Source organism: Chamaea fasciata, unplaced genomic scaffold, assembly GCF_029207755.1.
Source record: "Chamaea fasciata isolate MVZ Bird 193981 ecotype frontalis unplaced genomic scaffold, bChaFas1.0.hap1 SCAF_9, whole genome shotgun sequence".
NCBI lineage: Eukaryota > Metazoa > Chordata > Aves > Passeriformes > Sylviidae > Chamaea > Chamaea fasciata.
The window spans coordinates 34,310,211-34,333,538 of NW_027094094.1; the positions used below are offsets into that span (position 1 = coordinate 34,310,211).

A 23,328-nucleotide genomic window follows, 5' to 3' on the forward strand; every position below is an offset into this window, starting at 1 on the left:
ACTAGTGAATCTGAAATTCTCTGGTGTAGCTCTATCAAAATGCCAGCTCTGCAAGACCTGGCACATTCACATTTTTGTGGTTCTTGAAATTTCTGACCTTGTACTATCTGCTATTACAATGGTCCGTCTGCCACAGTGAAGGCTCATAACTTTTTGTGGTTTCTCAATGCTGTGCTTTCTACATAACCCTGAGATTATTTGTCGCTCAGATTATTCAATGATTTTGCAATCCTAGCATCTTAAACTCTGTCTTAAAGTGGAATTTTTTTTGCTTTTTTTTATCAGCTTGAATAATTTTGCTTATGCACAAACGGCAGTTCACAAACAGCACACAAGCAGCGAGACTCCATGGTAATAACTGCATCTCAGCAGAACTCCCCACAGGTTTATAATTATTACCAGACACATCAGACTTCATCTTCAGGCTGCAGACTTTGTAGCCTAAACACTTACAGACACTGTCCAAACCACAGCAGTGCGGGATACAGTATCAACAGGCAGTTCCTGCCAGCACTGTATGGCTCACATCTACTGTTACACAAACTATAAAGAATATCTTAGCTCTCTATTCCAGGGGTAAAGTTACATCAGACATCAGACATCCCATAAAATGCCTCACCTGCGCCAAAAAGAAGGGCTGACTTCACTACACAGCCTTTCCATATCTTCACCACAGACTCATGCCCATAAGGTATTCTGACAATGGTATTTGTGCTGGTTTTTGCTGGGGGAGAGTTAAGGGGTTTTTTCACAGTAGCCCTGCTTTGGGTTTGTGCTGGAAGCAGGGCTGGTTACACAGGGCTCTTTTGGTCAGTGCTGAGCAGAGCTTGCACAGAGCCAAGGCCTCCCCTGGCCCTCACCCGACCCCACCAGCGAGGGCTGGGAGGGGACAAGCCAGGACAGCTGACCCCAGGTGACCCAGGGGACATCCCAGACCATGTGGGGCCACGCTCAGCACACAGATCTGGGGGCAGGAGGAGTAGGAAGGAGGACATTCAGGGTGATGGAGTTTTGTCTTCCCATGTCACCATTACATGGGATGGGCCCCTGCTCTCCTGGAGATGGATGAACCCCTGCCCAACCATGGGAAGTGGGGAATGAAATAGGAATAGGCAGATCTGTCAGGCCAATGCATGGCTCCGAGGTTGGTCTCAGTGGAAAAATTTGGGTGTTGTTGACCATGGGAAGATCTACTCAACAGCTGGTCTACTCTGACACCTGACTGGGTGCACCAGTCTCAGAGTGGAAAAGGAGCTCTAGCACAGGAGCTAGCGGGCTCACTGAGAGAGCTTTGAATCACCTTGGAAGAGGGAAAGGGACATAACCAGGCTCGCCAGTGCCACGGGACTGGGATGCTGTGCCAAAACTTACACTTACAGATCCCTCAATCTGCTCAATCCCAACAAGGTGTTGGCTACAAAGTACCACACCTGAAATGTTTCCACATTAATGCACACAGTACCGGGAACAAACAAGAGCAGCTCCAGGCTTTGGCCCAGTCCCAGAGTTTGACAGCATTGTATGAGTGAAACCTGGTGTGATGAGTCTTGTGCCTGGAATTCCCTGTTGGACGGTTATAGGCCTTTCAGGTGGGAGAGGCAGGGCAGGAGAGGCAGAGGGGTGGCACTGTATGGAATAGAAGGGTTAGAAGGTATGGAGCTCACAACTGGCAAGGGCACAGTTGAGAGCCTCGGGATAAAATCGAGGGGCAAACAAGTAACATGGATGTCACCATGGGAGTCTACTACAGACCTCCTATGCAGGACAATGACACCGACAAATTTTTCTTTGAGCATGGAAAGGATGCTTCCAAGTCAAATGCCTGTGTCCTTATGGGGGACTTCTACTTACCAGAAATTAACTGGTACAACCCGGGCCATAAAATTCCTCAAACTCCTGGATGGCAACTTTACGGAACAGGTCCTAAGGAAGCCGACTCGGAAAGATGCCCTCATTGACCTGCTGCTTGTTAACAGAGAGGATCTTGTGAGCAAAGTGGGGACCGGGGCTGTCTTGGCCACAGTGACCATGAAGTGATTGAGTTTAAAATCTCTATTGACAGCAGGAAAAGTACCAGCAGAACTTCAACCCTAGGCATGAGGAGGGCAAACTTCAGGCTGTGCAGGGAATTAGTAAGCAAGGTATCCTGGGAATATATTTTTCCATGTGCCGGGGTCCATCAGTGCTGGTCACTTTTTACACATCACCTCCCAAGTGCACATGAGCAGCAACTCCCAAATGCTGGAAGTCAGGTGGGTGAGGCAGAAGGGCAGCTTGGCTGAACAGGAATCATGTCTTGGAAATAAGGCAAAAAAGGCAGGCGTATGCCTAGTGGAAGCAAGGCCAGGAGACATGGGAAGAATACAGATATGTTGCTTGCCACTGCAGGCAACTTCATGAGGCCAAAGCTCAACTAGAGTTGAAGCTGACAGAAGCGTAGGGGACAATAAAAAGGAGTTTTTTCAAATATAACAATGGCAAGAGGCAGTGTAGAAATAACACCACCCTGTGCCAGGATGAGGATGGTCACCTCACAAACAGGGACAAGGACAAGGCAGAGCTGTTTCATGCGTTCCTTGCCTCTGTCTTCAACACGGATGACTGACCAAGGGGGTCTCAGTGTCTTGAGCTGGAGGACCATGACTGAGAGAATGATCAATTCCCAGCTGACCCTGAAACTGCGCAGGATCTGCTGCTCCAGTTGGATCCCTACAAACCCATGGGGCCTGATGGGATTCATCCAAGAATCCACAAAGAACTGATGATGTATTCACAACGCCTCTTTCTATGATTTCTGAGCTGCGTTGGGGATCCCAGCTAACTGGAAGCAGGCAAATGTTATCCCAGTTTTCAAGAAGGGCAAGAAAAAGGACCCTGGAAACTAAACCTGTCAGCGTCACTTCAGTGCCTGGCAGTGTTATGGAGAAGATAATTCTGGGAGGCATTGAAAAACACCTGAAAGAATGCAGTCATTGGTCACAGCCAGCACAGTTTCATGAGAGAGAAGTCCTGCTTATCAAACCTGATTTCCTTTCATGACAAGATGAAAGGAAATAGCCCACCAAGTTGATCAAGGGAAGCGCGATGATGTAATCTTTCTGGATTTCAGTAAATCTGAATCTGAAATTTTGATACTGTCTCTCCCAGGATCCTTCTGGACAAAATGTCCATCCCACAGCCACATTCTGGGATGGGTGAACAGCCAGCTCACCGGTCAGCTGCAAAGGGTGACAGTGAATGGGGAGACATCAGACCGGTGACCTAGTCACTAGTGGGGTTCCAGAGGGTTCCATCCTCGGCCCTGTGTTCTTCAACATCTTCAAAAATGACTTGGACACGGCACTGGAAGGGACACTGAGCAAGTTTACAGATGATACAAAGCTGGGAGGAGCTGCTGACTCCACGGAAAGCAGGGAGGCCTTGCAGAGGGACCTTGACAGAGTAGAGGACTGGGCAATCGTCAACCATATGAAGTTCAACAGGGGAAAGTGCTGGATTCTGAACCTGGGACAGGGCAACCATCTTTCCTCTTGGTGACCAGTGACGGGGTCCAGGCGAATGGCCTGAAGCTGTGCCAGGCTGGATTTGAGAAAAAGGGTCTTGACCCAGAGGTTGGCTAGGCACTGGAACAGGATCCCCAGGGAAGTGGTGAGAGCGCCAAGCCTGACAGACCTCAAGAAGTGTTTGGATAATGCTCTCAGGCACATGACTCCTGGGGATGGTCCTGTGCAGGACCAGGAGTTGGACTTGATGATCTTTATGGGTCCCTTCCAACTCAGCTTACTCTGTGATTCTATGTGAAATCCTTGCTTTTATTTGCTTGTGTGCACAACTTTGTCTTTCATTTATTAAACTGCCTTTATCTGAGTCCATAAGTTTCCTCACTTTCACTCTCCCCCATCCCACCAGGGGCTGGGAGTGAGCAGCTGTGTGGGGCTTTGTTATCAGCTGCGCTTAAACCACAACACAAAAAGAAAGGGAAATAATAGAAAAGTATCTGCAATGCATCAGGACATTTTACATGAAAGAATTGCCATTTCCTCTGCCTTTTCATACTGTTATGACTCATAAAACAACTTTCTGAACAACTACATTCCACAGATGAACTCCTTTTCTAGCACATGTGCTCACTTGATAATGTTTTAAGAGATCTGGGAGAAGGTCAAGAAGCCAGCTCTTACTCATCAGCTATTAAAAGGCTTATATATCAATTCCCCATCATAAATGCGTAATATTTTAGTAATCTTTTAAAATCAGAATTGTGACAAGCATTTTTAATAAAATATCAACAATTGAGCAGCATGATGAACTGGTTAAAATTACAGACCACTCTTCTTGTAGGAAGAGTAGAAATGAAAATCTTGTCTCTGTGTTTACCAAGTGATGTGGTAGGTTTTAGCCAGTCAAGGTTTTAAGCAATGAAATTCTATACAGTAACAGGGTTCCTCCGTGGACTGGTTCGAGTGTGTTGAAGTTATTCCACCTATGTTTCTTTCTTAGTTTTATTTACAGCTTAGCTTTGATTGCCTCTTTTAATTGCTTTTCCTCCAACACTTCATTTCTGTGCGTTCAATACCAAATGAAGAATTTCTAGCTTTTTTGAGCATCTGTGGTTACAGGTCATCCTGAAGGATTTCTGCACTGTTTCACTGTGTTTATTGAGCTGAACACCCCAAAGAAGTCAGGAATATTTTACGATTTAAATCACACATTTTCTGAGTTTGCCTTTGGAGTGGCCAAACTTTTACGTTGTCACCAGCTGACGGGTTTCCCTGTGACGGTAACCTTGGTGTCCTGATCGAAACTTAACGAACGAACAGTAACCAGTAATTTGAAAAGGCTGAAGCGTAAACAGCTGCCAGGAGTGATACAATGCCACGACAGAGCCTCTTGGATGAATCAGCAAAACCCACATATGCATCCATAGGGGCCGTTGCATGGGCGAGGAGAAGGCACTCTGTGCCCATAGGTGCTGTGGGAGCAGTGGATTCCCCGTCCAATGAGGTGGAATGCTCCGCGGGCACATGGTTTACGCTGCTCAAAATAACTTGGGACCTGCAAGCTGACAAATGCTATTGCTCCGGTGGTGACAGGTTGTCCAGCTCCTTACAGCCATCCTCACAATAACAAAGGTTAGCTTCCTTCACTCGATGGACTCCTAGCTGTTTCTGCTCCTGAGGACTCGAAGAATCCCCTCGCTTCCTTAACTTTAATCTCACACTTCTGGATAACTGTCAGCGCTACTCACTGCCAGGGTTGGGCAGCAACATCTGGAGGAATTAAAAAAGGTAATCCCTCAATTTCAGATTGGTCTACATTTTGATTTTGCAGAGTGTAGCAGAGGGGTCTGATAAGCATGTATAGTTGAATGCTAATTTTAGCTGGTAAGGCATATACAGGGAACAAATACTTCTTAAAGCAACTTAGATTATGCTGAGGTATATGCATTGCGGTGAAAGAGAAACAGTGCTCTGCGGCATTATAAAGGACCTGAATAGCACTGGTGGGGTTCTCAAAATCCCTCGGAGCCAGTCTGACTCCTCTAAAGATTCTAATGACCTGAAAAGTTCCTTGCTGGGACTCTTTCCTCTTCCTGCTCATCGTCCCTTCATGAAATAATAGAGGAGTGAAATGTTTACATTCTTGTATTCAGGCTTAAACCAATATGCCATAATTTGGAATTCCTTCTTAAGCAAAATCAAACCTAATTTAATGTGACCCCCATAGTTAAATGCTTTCTATTTATTTAATTATTTGTTCTGTCATGTAAAATGACCCCCATGGCTATATTTAGTGCAGGGAGATCTGCTCTCTGGATTAATGTACACAACAGCTGCAGAAACAGTCCTGCTAGAAGGGCATAGCTCTCACCCTTGAGCTCTCACTATCTCCTTTGCTCTCTTTCTCTCTCTCAGAAAAGTATTTGACTGTCAGTAGCAAATGTTTGGCCCAATATATTGCAACATTAAGCAGTAATCAGAAGCCCATGTTAAGTTTTACCAAATAATACATCAACAATTGACAAGAGAACAGAGTAGCTCCTGAGCAAATGTTAACAGAACATTATACAAATCGTGCGAACGACACTGATTCCTTTATCAGCACTTTTGTGTCGGTCATGAGGTTTACATTTGTGAAGATGCTCTAGAGTTTAAGGGTGAAAACAAAATCAGCAAGTGTTAATGGAACAATTTCATAAACTTCAACTCTGCTCTTCTCCCTCTCCTACACCTCTTGAAGGTTCCTAAGGTCAGGATATTTCTTTGTTTCTGTCTGTCTTTAATTTTTTATTTTTTTTACTTTCAGAAACAGCAAACAAAAATTAAATAATAATAGCAAGTGCGATAGTTCCTGTAGCTGAGCAGAATAATATTTACATATCAAAAAACATTTATCGTCAGTTCAGGAGTTAGGTCTTGTACATGGCAGAGTACCAAGCACAAAGGGGAACTGTGTGCTCTGTGCAGGTTATTATTCCTGTGCCCCCTTTAGAGATTTACAGCAGGTCTTGCTGTGCTACTGAAGGAATCTTTTTTTTATCAACAGCTGATAACAATTAGTTGTCTGGGCATATTTGCACATAAATACAACATTAAGATAATTTGTTAAAAATGTACACAATACCATAAAGGCAACTGGGCAATGCAACCTCAATTGTAATCTAAACCATGGGGTGGGGATGGAAAGAAAGAAAAATCAGTTTACTTTTCTGTTTAAAACTTCACTGGGTTAGTGCTTGTTTTCATAAACAGGAATATTGTACCAGAATGGGCAAGTTATTCCTGTAGAATATAAATCTCATTTAAACATTGCAGTTTGAAAATGATTAAAATACGAAGGCTTTTATGTTACAATGTTCTTAGGGAAGACTGTTGAAAAAAAAACATAAAAAAGAACAGTGAACAAAAAGAAATATAGTGAGACCACGAAAAAACAAAGGCACAACTGAAAAACCTGAGGAGAAAAATGCAATCCAGAGTTCTTTTGTGTCTAATTTAACCCTTAAGTTCCCTTTTCCATTGGCAACCTGTATTTGTAGGAAAACGGAATCTCATCTTAAAACCAACCAGCCCATGGATTTGAAATTTGCAGACGAAGAGATGTGCAAATGCCACGTGGTTTGCACGGCCCTGCTTTTCAGGGCTGTCCTTTGGGCAGGCTGCACTTGTTCAGTCTGGCTGTGGTGCAGCCATCAATACTCATTTGTGAGTCCCTCGCACTGGTGCCACTTACACACACACAGGGGTAGGACAGAGATTTTTGCTCAGCACTTTAAGTTGTGCAAATTCTCATTACAGTTCCAATGCGGTGCTGTAATTTGTCAGTCTAGACTGAGCCCGTGCCATACCTTTGAACACTGAGAGCTAAGCTGTCGTTTCAGTCCCAAGCTGAAACATTACAGTGGTCCTCAACCACATGATGTGTGGATTTCTGCACTGCTCCCACATACTGCCAGCAGGACTCACAGAAATGACTGAGTTTAAATCATTTGGCTTACAATCCATGAAAATGGATTTGCAGTTTGAGCCATGACAAAAGGTGTGCAGAGTGGTGTGTCTGTGCTTGAACCAGGATAAATGAATACTGTTGCCTGTTAGTTATATTTTCATCGAGGACTTCCATATGTACATCCAGCACCAATTTGTGGATCTCTGCTGCAACTGTTTTTGCCTTTCATATAAACTTTTTCTCATGTGGGCAATCCTTGAAGGAAAGAGGACTATAGACATCACTTGAATCAATAAAAACTTGTCCTTCATTGCGAGCACTTGACGTACACTCAGAACTTGTCATGATATCTGAGGCCTGGCTGCACAGGTCATTGGGAGAGGAGGATGGAGAAGCATCCCAGGCAGGCCTCAAAGACAGCTATCACCTGTCTTCCTTTCTGAACTTCTAATTTTAAAAAGCAGCTGAACATGTATTGGTTTCAATTTGATGTTGTTTCTTCAAGATATTGTTTGCCTGGCAGTTCAAGGAGATTCACTGAGGAGGAAAAGGGAACTTGAGACATAGGATAAAGGGTCTCAGTTCTCATCTTGAGAACTACCAAGGGACAATAGTAATTACGAAATAAGGAAGACCTCTTGTGATCAGAGTGAAAAATAAAAGGTCATTGCATTATATGAGAGTATAAGGAAAATGTTGAAAAAGTTAGAGAGGTCTTATTGTGCTTTTCCCTTGAAGGAGAGTTGAGCATTTCCTCCTGCTTAGGGTGTCTAATACTGTAACAGTGAGGTCATGGGCGAGGGCACGACTCCAAGTGCACACAGGGCTCTTGCAGTGTCTGCTGCAGAATAACTTGGAGAGAGGATTTATCCCATCCCATTTCTGAGGGATTTTGTTTCCATAAGAAGCTGCTACACTCCTGAGCCTGGAGATTCTCCATTTTCCATATTTAATTACATTACTTGGAACCGGGAGTTTAGTTATCTGACTCATTACAGAGAATGGAAATCAAAGCCACTAAAGTGTCTAGAAGAGAAAAGTAAACCACCCTCTTGTACACAGTTTTCTAAACACTGTTTTAAAAACATCTCATACGCCCGCCCCCAAACCCACAGAACTGCTAACCTCAGTCCTCCACTCCAGCCTAACCTTTCCTGTGTCTGGAGTCTCAAGGCCTGTCTTGCAGCAGCCACAGCTTGTCAACAGGCAGCACCAGAAACGGTGACAATGGCAACTGCTAAGTGAGAATTCCTGCAGGCACACGAGAATGGGACTGTGATCATCCAAGGTCTGCATACAGGCCTCTTGTGTCAACTCTTACCTTGTTTCTCATAGCTGCAATCATACAGTTGGAACACCCCCATAAATGTTAAGCACTCTATGGGTAAACGCGATTTACGTGCAATTGAATTAATCATGAAGTAGGTACAGCCTCTAATATTTGCTAACTTTTCCAGTTTCCACACTGAGGTGCAGAGTGTTGCTGTGTAAAGGCCACAAAGGCGCCCCTCTGCGGAGCAGAAGCAGCAGTTTGCTTGCTGCTCTGATGCTGAGGTTTCACACAAAAGCACTCCCGACAGAAGTAATGGGAGCTTGAAAAGCTAAGGCAGGATCCACATGTACCGACTGAAATTTCTCCTTTTAACTTTTGAAAGCCAGACAAGTTGTTCCAATGCTTTTTGTATTAAATCTGCTAGTTGAATTTAACCTGTTTATTCTGACACAGAAAAGGAGAGCTTGAAAAATTATCTTTAGGGCATCAAGCATTAGAAGGTGTTCTCACCAAATAAAAGGGAGATGTATCAGATACAGCTGGGACTCCCTTAAGCTTGCTGAGGCTTCACTAATGCTGTTTCTGTAGGAAAAGCTCAGATTCTCCCAGTGGCGACTAAGGAATGAGTGTAAGAAAACTCAAAAAAGAAGAAATGAAAGTGTTTGGTGTCACACTATGCAAGACACCCGTGGTACATAATTCCTCCCTTCCATGTAAGGATTTTCAGGTCAAGCCACTGCCAAAACAAACTGTGGAAACTAATTCTACCTTTGTGAATATTTAATCCTAAAGATCACTTGGCTAATAAGAGAACGTTGCCATCCATAACCATAGGCTCTTGGAAACTCAAACCTTGTTCAATTACTTGCCTAATGGAAACTGAATTAGCACAATGAAGAAATTCATGGAGTCAGTTTTGTTTGTGGCATCCTCTGGTGCCCAAGGTCACTGCTGTCGGTGTCCCAGGAAAGCCAAAGATGTTGCCCTTGGGCTGTGGTTTGGTGCTGTAGGTAAGGAGCCTGTCAAGAGTAGAGAACCTTAGGCTGCTGATGGCAGTAACCCCATTTCCCCCCTAAACAACACCAGTTTGGAGACATTGCTTGTAACCAGCAATGCAATCCCTGCCCTTGATACAAGTTCCTTACAACACTTTTCCAGTCAGCAAAATTATCAGTGCTTTCATTGCCACCAGAGATTGCTGCCTACTGTGTTTTTACTAGTTTGTTCTTCTTACTGCCTGCTCAACAGGGTTGCCTGCACTTATCTGCTCAGAAGAGACATCTGCAATTACAATACAATTAGCACAGCTCTTTGAAAAAAACCCACAACAAACGGGACATGCCTCAAGGCATAAGCAAGGCAGAATTAATAACTGCAATGGGATTGCCTGGTAGCCTCACAGCAACACTCGCTGAGACCTAACATTTTCCATTAAATTAAAAATATCAAGTATTTCAAAGTATTTTAAGACTTCAGTAGACAAGCACTGCCTCAAAGTGCTACATTTGACTAGAACCCAACTACTTCATTACTAAAAATAGAATAAAAAGTCATCTTCTACACAAGCTGAAAATAGAGAAGAGTTAGATATAAAATTCTGACCCTGGGTAAGCTCTAAAGAAAAGTGATGGCCCTCTTGGTATTAAGGATTAGGCATCAGATTCGTTCTCATTAATATCTTGCTTCCCAACTCTAGAAGGAGAATTCTGCTCCCTTCTACCTCTTCTGCTCCAATGGACAGAAGGAAGGAGGTTGTTCCAGATCCTTTGCTGGGGAACTGTTTGTTTTCCTCCCTTTGCTGTCAGACAGTGGCTTCCTCACTAGGGTTTTTCAAGCTAGAATTATAAAACTATTTTGCCTAAACACATCTTTGAGAGTAGCTCCTTATGTTGCAGTAATACTCCTTAAGCAAATTAGGAGAAATTATTTCTTTCATGTTTCAATGCTTTCAATCCATCAAAAGATGAATAGGAGACAAGCAAGAACAAAGTCTCAAATATACCCAGAGGAAAGTCTCAAAAATCATACTGAACACACAGTTGCTTTACTATGGTTTCCTGCAGAAAAGCTACACTGTGATTAACAACCTCTGCTGAAACAGACGTAGAACTTATGTCTGTGCAACAAAGGATAATGAAACCCTGAATAGTCTCAGTCAAATAATTTTCATATAATCTTTAGACAAAACCATTATAAGAGTTCTTCAAGTTCATTTGACTTCAGGGTTTGGTCACACAACATCCCTTCCCTGCTTAGAGCATCCAGTGTTCTCCAAAGATCTGCATCATCACTTTTCAGTTCTGATGACCTTTACAGACACTGAGATGAAGATGTGCCTTTCTGAAATGCAGCAGAAAGAGTGGCCAAGAAATGCAGCAAACTAAATTTTGCCACCTTGTAAAATACAGACTTCTCCAGCCAGGTTAATACAGCCTTCCACTGTGTCCTGCAAAGCTACAAAAGAGCTGGATGTTCTAATTCAGCCAGAGCCACATGCGGAGAAGTTCTAGATTCTAGGGCTGCAATTCATTCACGGGACAGGTCTTTCCTCCAGGCTGTAAACTCCTTATGTTAGAATGTATTTAAACTCTTGGGAGCTGAAACTGTAGCTTGAGCTGTGACCTTTACAGCACATAGTCTGCCATCAGCACATAAACAAGCTAAGAGAGCTCCTGAAACAGGTTCAGCTTCCCTAAGGTGGCACAGCTGCCCCAGGAGCTAAAGCTGAGCAAGCAAAAGCAGTTTCCACTGGGCAGGAACTTTAAGCCTCATGGAGACCTCTTTGTACTCTTAAGAGGTTAAATTATAAACTCCGTGCAGTCATGAAACAGCTCACGATATTATCTCATGTGGGTTTCCCAAATCAATGTTCTCTATGTGCCACAGCTTCACTTAAACACTGCACCAGATAATTGAATGCCAAGCGTTCAATTAGTGTCACAAAGCCTGGCTCAGCTGCAGGGACTGGCTGATTTATATGGCATTTTATTTATATGGCATTTTATTTCTCATTCTTTGTACAGGTACAAACTTAGCAATATTTTGATTGGGTGACTGTAGTCTTAGTGATTTTGTTTCATATTATGAAAGGAAAGCAAAATCAATAAATCTAAAATGCCCAATATTTACACGAGGAAAAGGATTTCAGTATAAAAACGTGCCTCGAGCAGAGGGATCTAGGTCTCAAAATGCACATCAGATTATGATAGCTGTATGTTCATTCATTGAAGAAGATTATAAACAGTTTAAATTGAAACCTTCTCTTTTGAAAATAAGGAATAAGAGCTGACACTCACATTCCAGGAAGAAATACTGCAGCAGTCTGACACATCACCACTTCATTTGTGCTTAACCAGCCCTTTTCCAGGGACAGTCGTCCCACCAGAAAAGCCCAAAGCTTTTCACAGCAGAGATAACTTTTTCACTTTTCTTTCCCTGGTAACTTCAGCTGTTACACAAGGCCGTGAATGGAGATGGCCAACGCTAGGGCATGGATGTTCTCTTGATGCCACGACAGGAACAGAACATCCTGCAGTGTGACAAATCGGACAGCTTGGGGTAGGAATACCTGAAACCACTGCAGCAAGATTTGCCACACCACAAATGAAGCAGTAGAGAGATAATGAGCATTGCATAGTCTGAGAGACAGATCCGGTAAACAGTCCTGCACTTGTTTCAGTATCTGTGAGGAATCAGCTCTCTGAATGGGTACAGAGCAGTTATTTGTCTTCTTATTTAGGCCACCAAAAGACGAGGGTATTATCAGGGTGTCCGAATCTCTCTGCACTCATCCTGGCTCTCATGTAAATAAAAGGGAGAACACCACAGTTACACTTGCTTAAGTATCAAAAGGGATGCTTTAGTTTTTGCTTATCAGGCATGCAGGTTAAGTATGGGCTTCCCAATGCTCTCATCTCATGTGGTACATTTTTTCAGAATCAGGATGACCTAAAAACATGATTTTGAAAGCCCTGTAGTACAAATTATGTGTGCATCCAATAATGACACAGTTCTCTACTTACTTTAAATAAATAATGACATCGTTCTCTACTTACTTTAAGTAGCTTATGAGAAATAATGCTGGATTGAAGAAGCTATGGAATATCTAGCACCATTATGGCTTCCTATAATGCATGAAAAACTGTCATTATAGAATATTTTAGTTCTTTCTCCTTCCTCCTCACATCCCTCTTAGGATTTTGAGGGTTTGCTTGCTACTTCAGCGCTTTTCAAGCTAAATTTATTTCACTTTAAAGTACTGTTATTCTCAACAACTTTCAGCCCCTGAAATATCCAACACATAGTCCATCTGATGTGATTGTTCCTTAGCTAAGAAACAAACATCAGCAACGATGAAGATTTGACATTGAAACGCAGTTAATAGCTCTGTAGTTGAAGTTTTGCCCTGGACAGAGCAGAAAATACCACATTTGCAGTTACTCTATGTGAGGCTACTGACAGTAGAAAATGATGAAAGATGAACTTTACTGGGTAAAGGCAACAGTGTCTGGCAGGATGTGCAGAAGCAGGCCTTTAACACAGGGCTATCCTTCTGCTTCAAGCATTACAACTACTTCCAAGTATTCAGCGCACACATGCAGTTTGAAAATGTTGTGTTTTGCTTTTCAGAAGCCTGTCGTTATGTTCAATCAAAAAAATTGCTATTGATAAGGCCTGGTCCTATTTGTCCTTTTTGTTGGCAGCATGCAAGACGACAGTTTAGAAACCTCAACTTCAATATCTCAGCTTCTGAGAGAGAGTTATTTAGCAGAAACTAAGCATCAAGGGAAGAGTGAAAGAAGCAGATCAGAGCCAGTTTCTCATAATTTCCACTATGGCAATGCTTCTGGTGATTCAGATGAGGTAGCTGCCCAAGATGATCTCCCAGATCTCTCTGCCTTCTTGAGCCAAGAAGAGCTTGATGAAAGTGTAAACCTGGCAAGACAAGCTATTGATCAGAATCCACTGGAAACTAAACAGGATGAGCTTCAGGCACATTCACAGCGCCCCCCAGATCAGCTGAGCAACACGGGAAAACACAAACAAATGGCCCAGTCTACAGCTCTGAAAACATCAGACAATGGCCTGCACTCCAACTTTTGTCAGGAACATGTCAGAAATACAGCAGGGTCCAAAGGGAGCTCTCAAGATCTAAAGAAACACCACCTCCCTTCTGAATCAGAATCCAAAAAGGAATTCCTAAACAAGGCGGCAGATTTCATTGAGGAGCTCTCGTCACTTTTCAAAGCTCACAACTCTGAAAGAATACGACCCCGAACATGCAAAAACTACAAGAGCAAAATTGATTCGAAGAACAAGTCTGCTCAAAAAGGTGGCTCAAGCCTGTCTCTCACGTCAGAAAACAGAGAAAGGCTTTCCACTCTACCACCTCAAGACTTGGAAAACAAAACAGGGAAAACTTTTGAACAAACAGATGACCATCAGGCAGCAAACCTGGAATCTATCAGTCAATTAACAAGTGCAGAGCGGAAAACGGAGTCAGAATCTGCATCTGTATATTCTGATGAGCCCATTGGACAACCACCGCGCTTTACTCAAAAACTGAAGAGCAGGGAAGTTCCTGAAGGATCCAAAGTGCAATTGGACTGCATTGTGGTAGGAATCCCAGCACCTGAAGTCAGGTAAACATATTCTGCACTTGTCATTTTGTGTTTCCGTAATGGTAGGAGTGTGCAGGCGGGAAATACCTTGTTTGGGAAGAATATTATTTCTATTATGTTTCAGTCTAAACTCGCTGCTTTAATTAACAGTTTTGAGGCATTCCCTTGGTGGAGCTTAGGCCATTACAAACGTTCTCTTGTGTTCAGCCCTTAAACTCATAGAGGAGTCTGACTAAAAGAGAAAACAGTGCCAGAAATTCAGGGGTTTCTAACAGAAAAAAAAACAGGAAATAGCATCCCCGAGATATTAGCAACACTCTCTGAACACTTCTCTTGCTTATAAAGCAAGACTTTGAACATTTCTCTTGCTTATTTCTCCGGGCGTTTGCCTTGATAAATCCTTTGGATAATAAAAATGTCAGTAGGATCCATGGAAGTGAGAATCTATTTTTCCCTCTTTTATCATTCATAGCTTATAATGCAAAGACAAGAAGTGAAATCATCTTTTCTTATGTATCTGGACCTGTACACAAACCCAGTCTGGCTTTCTTCATTTTCAGAACAGGTGAACACTCAATGGCTTGTTCACAGACTGAACTCCAACACACAATATTCAATTTAGGTGTTTCTCCAGAAGGCCACAACACTGTCCTTATACCAGCAGTCATGTTTGTGCTGTTGACATACATAAAAGTGACAAGGTGTTCGTGTCATCCAAGTTTAGGTGTTTAACAATCACCAGAATTAGAAGCTGACGCTGTAAAGTCACGGAAGCCTCGCAAGGGCAAATTGGAGAACCCAGGAACGATGGCTCGTCCTGCAGATATCCAGGGGTGACCAGAACGCCTGTACACCCAATTCACGAACCATTGATTCCACACAAATGGATGACAGATATCTTTGTAACTTGGGTCCATTTTTGCCCCAACAAAACTGAAGCTTTTTAATTGAAATTTCTATTTCAACATTTGGTTTTGTTAATTTTGATTAATTAAATAAGCTACTTATGTGAATGCCATTCAATACAGGAGTTACTACACTTCTGTAGAATAAGCATCCATCAGATATAGGAAATTAGGGACAGGGAGAAAGAAAGAAGTCCCCTAGGGAAAGTTAGTCCCAAGCAGTTAAAGCTCAAGAAAAAGATCAGGCTCAGCTTTTAGTTTCACAATTTAAGCTAGATAATAAAAGATAAGTCACAAGGGGGGGGAACTCTGAACTCTCTCTCCCTTGTGTTTGTTTGTGTATATACGTGCTATATTAAGGAGAAAGCTGGGAATGTTAGCTCCTTGAACAGTTTCCTGATCATAGTTTTTTATTAACAGAACTTTGACATGTTCATCCAAGATCCTTTCAACTCCACCAATGTGCAGAAGTAACACTAAGAGAGGGTGTAAAAACTGTCACTTGACTGAGTGATAAATATTCACATGCTTCCAGTGATCGTGGCCTTGTTAGTCACTGCTACAGCACAAGGAAACCAGAAAACAGAATGTACTTTGGGGTTTGTGTACATTAATCATGGGGATCAGAAGAATGCAGCATTTTTTTTCCCTAAAAACAGAGCTTATCTTTGATCTGCTGTGCAGAACTTCCACAAGAGTGAAGGAGGCATCTTGTTGGCCATAGCTGTGAAACTGTGGGCAGAACTGTGCTCAGAACTGCCAAATGTCTTGCTCGGAGGGTAAGAGTTTTCCAGGGTTTATGGTGAGTTAGTCCAGTGTCTGTGGAGCTGGGCAAGGACAGAAGGATTCTAATAGATAGGTAAAAGAAATTAAAAAATCAGCAGTCCCAGGAAAGGACTGAGCAGCAAGGTAGCAACTGATGAAAGAAAGCTTCAAATGGACTTCTTAACCACAGAAAGGGATCCCAAGTGACTTATGATGTATACATCAGAACAATTACAAAGTGGAAGTCACACTGTGGGAACCCAGAGCATTGTGAAACAGGAACAGGATTCAGCAAGCTCTGTAATGCAGTTAATCAGTCAACACTAGGAGCAGTCTGATGGTTAAACTGATGTAATGGGGATTAAAAGAGAGACATTAGAGGCAGCATATTTAGAAAGAAGCTGATCACAGGTATAGAAAGGACTGGAAGATATGAAGGGCAGATACCACGTTTGAAAGCAGGATAGTACTAAACCAAATTGATTTAAAAGATGGTGTAAATGACAGTCCTGATGGATCAGGGTCAAAATACCATTTTGACTATTTATCGAATTACCAAACCATGGCAGTGATAAAGCGTTACAGGTGTGGTAGGTAACTATCAAGCACGAGGGCTCACTGAGGGACAGAAAACTGGGTAGTGGAGCGAGAGAAGAAATGGGGAAGTGATTTGGAACACCAGTATACGGAAAGCTAATTCCTCTTGGCTGAATACAGAAAGACCTGCCCTGTTGCTCTTTAAGGTAACTCAGCCTTAATGTAACAAGCCTACAATTCAGAGGAAGCTCTTATGGCCAACCTATCTAGAAATTTGAGTGAGAAGTTACCCATTTTTCAGTATCATCAGCTGAATGCAGAGTCACAGGAGAGGCAAAGACTGATATCACAGGATGTGTGCCTCCTGCTAGCTCAAACCTTAGCTCACAATTAAAGAGCACTTCTACAACTACTGCTGATTGCTTTACTCTGACTGTACTGCAGGTTAGAAACAAGCCTTTGACAGAAATATGTAGCGTATTTCCAAAGTGTCTGATGACCTCCTTCTCATGCTCCCTTCTACAGCTCTGCTTCTGTATGAGCAATGGTAGGTGTGACATTTACTCCCCTCTGTGAGGAGAGCACTCCTTTTCCCCTCAAGTTCAGAGGTCTCTACATTTTTCCAAACTGTTTGGCACATCGCTCCTAGGTTAATTTTACTGATGAATCACACAGCATGGCTTGGCATACACAGCTATCCTGGAAGTGTCATGAGGATTTAATGTTCTAAAAACAGGCTGTATGTCATAAGGTTTCCATGAAAACATTCTTTAACATAGGAATACAAAGCTTAAAAGCTGCATTGTATGCTGCTTTGTTCAAGGAGACAAGACCTGCAACTGAGCACAGATTTTTAGAAACTCTGAAACCCCGCAAGATTAATTAAGACTTTTCTTCCTGGCTGCCAAATGAAAGCATTTCTCTGTTTTAGTGCTCAAAGTCTAGAGCCAAACTTCTCTTACATTCAACTCCAGTCAAGTCAATGGATTAAGATCTAGGATGAATTTGGCACAGGGGATGACACTGCCTGTGCTTAATGTGAACCTCCCTTGCATGAGGAAGCTATCGTTGCAATCCGTGGCAGGAATGAAATGTCAGCGACAGAGTATTGCTACTTCAGTCATGCCACGTATCTCAATGTCAGAACTCCCCCTGGAACTGACATTTCATTGCTACCACGTACCACGGTTTCACAGTAAGTATAAAATCAAATGTTAACAACAGAGGAGTAGATATGGCCACACCAAAGTTTCCCATGAAGCTTAACTTCAAAGAAAACGATTGGTTTTGATTTATAAGCATTACAAAGAGACAATAGTCACACAACATGCTCTCTTTGCCAACATAATCTCAAAATACTTGAACATTATGCTGAAAAGTGTGACTACAGAACACACTGCATAGAGAACTAAACACAGGTGTGAAATGGGAGTTTTTCACTGAAGTTTTAAATCACTGATGCTGCAAATTTGGGACTAACCAAAGGAAAAAATAACTGCAAGGAAACAACTTCATCCTGCTTCACGGTTTGAGTCTACTAAAGGAATATGATACTTGTATACTAATAAAAGAAACGTAAAAATTAGCTTACATGGTGTTTTTTAATTTGCTTGTAGGAAAATTAAATTGTGCCTCACAAAAGCACGTGATACAGACTTAACTGCACTAAAACAGCAGGTAAATTGGAAAAGCTGATCAGTAACACAGTGAGTTCTACCTTAAGAGGAATTATATCACAGCATTTTGTGTGATGCGTTTTGCTCGATGTGCCACCTCAGTAAGGAAACGCATTTAAGGGGACACAAAAATATAATATCACTGAACTGTGCAAGTCATTTTAATGCTCTGAAAAGATGCTGCTGAAAATGAAATCAAATTCTAGAACACGGGCATTCTCTTTAATGTTTATTCCTATCTGCTAAGGCACACATGCTGAAACAAGGCTACAATATAAGGAAGAGGCATGGGGTAGGTATATAAAAAGACATGAGTAAGTGCCATGACTCATGTCCCAAAGTACACAGTTGCCTACATGAATTACACACCTAAAAGGCAACTTGTACATTCATATACCAAATTTGTGCCTGTAGCCATACAACTGCATGAACCTTCTCGCCTGATAATGTGACCATTTTCAGGGATCACCAACGACAGTTCTTGAGAACAACAGTAGAATAAACCATATTGTAGATAGAATTTTTTAAAAAATCCTACCTTCAGTATCACAGGAATCCTATATAGTTCCCAAGACTGGAACTTGAAAAGGCATTAATAACTGTCAAAGGATATTTTCAATCGACCCTGTAATGCCCGTTACCATACTACGCCCTCAGGACTGCTGAACATTTCCTCTACTTGCTCCTGGTAGAGCTGTTCATCTATCCCAGGCACTGGAGGTTTGTGTTCTGGATGCCAGCTACGAGCTATGGTGTCTGTACCTACACATGTGTAAGGACAGCACTGAACACAAAAGAAAATGTGATACTCACTTCTGGGGAACCAGTCAAAAAAACCCCCCTTTGTATCCAAGTAATAGTGGTCAAAATTCCAGAGTTGGGCAAGCCATTATGGGCAAAGTTTAAAATAGATGAAATAGATGTAGCTGTTCCTTCTGTTTGAAGAGGTTTTGTTTTAGAGGATCTGATAGGACTATGACAGAATATGATCACTAAAAGTCAATCAGAAGATGGTAGAAAGATAATAATTTTAAAAGGAAATGTATTTTGAATGGAAATGCAAACCAACAGTTTCAAAATAAAGATGACATAAATAAAGATTAGTATTTTCTAAATAAATGTTAGCAAGGAACCATACAGTCTAATCTACTGGAAAATAATTGTAATGGTACTGTGATCACGAAATCCTTAAAGGGAGAGGTAGTTTGAAACTATGATTTTAAGACCAGTAATTTCACATTTTTAGAGCTATTTTTAGGTGCTGCTTCACATCTGGGGAAAGAAGTTAAAGAGAATGGTTACACACCCCAGAGCAATCAGTGAATATACACACATGTATACATTCACTTTGTTCTCACACCCTCCACCCAGTGTCTGCTTTTGGCCACTGCCAGGAGACTGTGGAGGGTTAGGTGGATCTGGATCTGTAATCTGAGCCAGAACACGCAGAGGGTTCTTCCTCATCCTTCCATATGTGCCAGCTCATCTGGCATCCTTGGATTTTTGCTGCTGTTACTGCTGCCTTTTGTGTGAGCACAGCTGGCTCTCCAATCTCCAAAAGTGCTGCCTGCTGAATGGGTTTGCTTGGTGGCCAGAACACCGCTTGCATCTTAGTCAAGTTCCACTGAGGTTTGAGAAGCAGCATGAATGGCTGCTGAAAGCCACCTGGGGTAAAGTGCAGTCCTAGGCAGAAGGTAGCTCAGGGCATCTCTGGTGTGAACGAAATGCAGGGAGTGCCCTGTCTGCTTTGAGAATGCCTTGTCTTGCTTTGTGTTGGACAGCTTGGACTGATGGGCACAAGTAGGGCCTGGTCTTCTGCTTAGCTACAGAATCAGCATTTAAATGCTAGATCTGTATTCCTTCATACTTCAGTGTATTGGTTTGGAAAGACAAGTATCTGCTGGGGAAGGCAGGAGCCTCCCTTGGAATGGAGAATGCAAACCCCTTCCTTCCAAATTATTATAATTTTGAAATTAAGGGGCTCTCAGGCAAAGGTGTGGGGATAGGAATAGCAGTTCTTTACTAGCACGTATAACAAGGCAAACAAAACAACAACTACAGCACTAACAACAAAAACAGAGCCAGGAACCTCGTGACAGCCTTCTCGGCCGAGATGGGAAGGGACGGAGGAGAGGCTTTGCTTCACAAAACCCCGGGACACTCGGACCCCGGTGCGCCTGCAGGACTCTGAGGAGCACCGAGCTGGAACTGCAGGAACGGGCAGAGATCCCGGGCCGGGGATGAGATGTATCAGGAGCTCTGCGGTGTTTGCTGGAAGGGCAGGGATGAGCAGAGATCCCGGGCTGGGGATGAGATGTATCAGGAGCTCTGCGGTGTCTGCTGGAAGGGCAGGGATGAGCAGAGATCCCGGGCTGGGGATGAGATGTATCAGGAGCTCTGCGGTGTCTGCTGTAAGGGCAGGGATGAGCAGAGATCCCGGGCTGGGGATGAGATGTATCAGGAGCTCTGCGGTGTTTGCTGGAAGGGCAGGGATGAGCAGAGATCCCGGGCTGGGGATGAGATGTATCAGGAGCTCTGCGGTGTCTGCTGGAAGGGCAGGGATGAGCAGAGATCCCGGGCTGGGGGTGAGATGTATCAGGAGCTCTGCGGTGTCTGCTGGAAGGGCAGGGATGAGCAGCAGTCAGGTGTATCCGAAGCTCCGGTGGCAGCCGGAGCTGCGGGAGGCCCCGGCAGGGCAGGGGCTGCGGGGCTGCAGCGCCGGAGAAGCGGCGGGGCCGGGACAGCGGCGGCCCAGCCCCGGCAGGGCAGGAGAATGCGAGCTCAGGATTCCCGGGCACACCAGCAGACGGTGGCAGGTCCCTAGGACTGGGTTCCAGTGATAACAGTGAATTCTCCCCGCAGTCAGCAGCAGCCTGACCCTGCTCCTTCCGATGCCGAGAGCGAGAGCGCAGCTGCCCCCAGCCCCGTCCTTTACCTGCCCCCAAACTCTCACTATCTTCTCCCTCCCAGAGAAACCCCCAGAGACAAACGAAGCGTAGCCAGGTGCTACAACTCCTCTCCTCTGGCCATTTCTTTTGTTTTTTGCTTAAATACCAATAAGTACCCAGTAGTTTGTTTCCTAGCAAGTTATGGGAAAAAAATTCTGTAAGTAAAAAAGAAAGAAATCTAACCCCCAGCACTCAGAGACCACTCTCCCCCCGGAGGCTCCTTCCTCAATTCTGTTTTATACTTCTGTTACATTCTCGGCTTCTGCTGGTGTGGGCTGTTTAAAGATATTTTTTTTTCCTAATATATTAATTGGATGTTTTCTTCATGCTTAATTTGTAGCACAAACTTCTTTAAAAGTTCTGTATTTGAGTGGTCAAACAAATTCATTTATTCATGTTTTTCTAAAATATCTGAGACGGAAATGTATTGAAGTACCTTATAGTGTAAGACAGGAGATATTAATTATTACAGTTTCTTACTTAAAAACCTATCCTTGTCCTTTGCCCAACAATCTTATTTTCTGTAGTACCAGTCAACATTTGAACATTTACCAAGTTACCACAAAAGATGGATGAAACGATGACTGATTTTTTTAGAAGTCAATTGAATAAAAAATCTTGCCAGCATGACAGCCCCCAGCCTCACATGCAGAAGATGTATTAGCTAATCGCACGTAAGAAAGTCAGAGTAAGAAAATACAAATACTTTTGAGGCATCTTCTATCTATCTATCTATCTATCTATCTATCTATCTATCTATCTATCTTCATGAGAAAAGTTACAGTGAAGACAAATGCACTTAAGTTTGGCTTTTCAAATTTAGCTAGTTTTCTGTAATTACAGATATTGCTGAGCATTATCTCAAACATTTAACTCTGGATCTTGATACACAGCACTACATCCTCTTTATAAAGCCTAGATTTAATCTGTTTCTGCAGACCTGCTTTTTGAGCTTCTGTTCTGCTTGTAACCAGCATCTATCAGTCCTGCTCTCCCTTCCTACCAGCTCAGAGTGAGCTGGTGGTTACTGCCGGTGACACGTCCTATAGAGATCTCTGTGAAGGTGCTGCTTTTCCTTTTGTGTGGATTCCTGCATCTTCCACTGAAACAACCCTTCTGAACTCTGAGGGACTTAGGAATGCCTGAGATGAGAGTGTGAAAGCTCTGGAGGGCCCAACAGATTCTTGGATATGTAGCAGTGTTTAAAGAGGAACACAGCAACATTGTGCAGAAAAGCATTCCAGGTGCAGCTGTCTCACTGGCTGTTTCTGCATGGAAGTCCCTCTGTATTGCAATAGATCAACTCTCTTATCTTGTGATACCCTTCTGCCATCTTTTATAAAAAGCAGATTGTGTTAAATGTATGACCAAACAAAGACAACTTTCAGTCACGTTCTGAATTAACATGAACTAAAGAAACACGAGTTTAAGGGATACTTGTTAACTTAGGGTTGGGGTTTTTTTGCTGCACTTTAAGCCACTACACGTATCTGATTCTACCTCAAAAGCAATTCAGAGCTGGATTGACAGTGTTCCAAATTCAGAGCTCTTTTACTCTTTATTGAATATTATGAAAACCATCAATATTTCATTCCTATGACTGTTGATTCAATACTCTGTCAGAATCTTCAGGCTAAAGCCTACCAGTTTTATCATCAGAAAGACTTTAAACATTATCATCCTAGTTATCAGCTTGTCTACATTGAAAAACAATTTCTTTTTGCCTTGCAGGTGGTACTGTGAAGGGAAGGAGCTTGAAAACTCACCAGACATTCAAATTATCCAGGCAGGTGATCGACACTCATTGATTATTGTTGAAGCTTTTGAGGAGGACACAGGGCGTTACTCGTGCTTTGCTTCCAACATCTATGGAACAGACTCCACTTCTGCAGAGATTTACATAGAAGGTAACGTTACAAGTGTTGCAGAAACTGATGGTTGGAACTGCTCATACAGGATTAAGATACAATTATTTATCTGGTTTGCTAACTGTGATCAGTTTGTCATTAAAATAAAACATAGCAGGAGTCAACACTTCCCATCATTACTAACATCATTATTATTTTCCTGTAAAACACTCTTCAGACAAGGGACCAGCCCTTACAACTTACTGTGTTGCTTCCCAGAGATTTTATATATCTCACTGCAAGATCC

At 42.8% G+C, this 23,328-nt stretch overlaps 1 protein-coding gene across 3 annotated transcripts in view; it reads left to right on the forward strand.

The window, feature by feature from the left end:
- The window catches only part of MYPN (myopalladin), a 69,611-nt gene that overhangs the window by 10,602 nt on the left and 35,681 nt on the right, over positions 1–23,328 (forward strand). For 2 of the 3 annotated variants that reach the window (XM_066191833.1, XM_066191835.1), the window contains exons 1-3: positions 5,087–5,288; positions 13,426–14,364; positions 22,906–23,081. In XM_066191833.1, coding sequence (XP_066047930.1) covers positions 13,427–14,364; positions 22,906–23,081 — 1,114 coding nt within the window. In that variant the 5' untranslated portion in view covers positions 5,087–5,288; position 13,426. Of the gene's footprint in view, positions 1–5,086; positions 5,289–13,425; positions 14,365–22,905; positions 23,082–23,328 lie in introns of those variants that run through there. The other variant, XM_066191834.1, reaches the window with a different exon arrangement.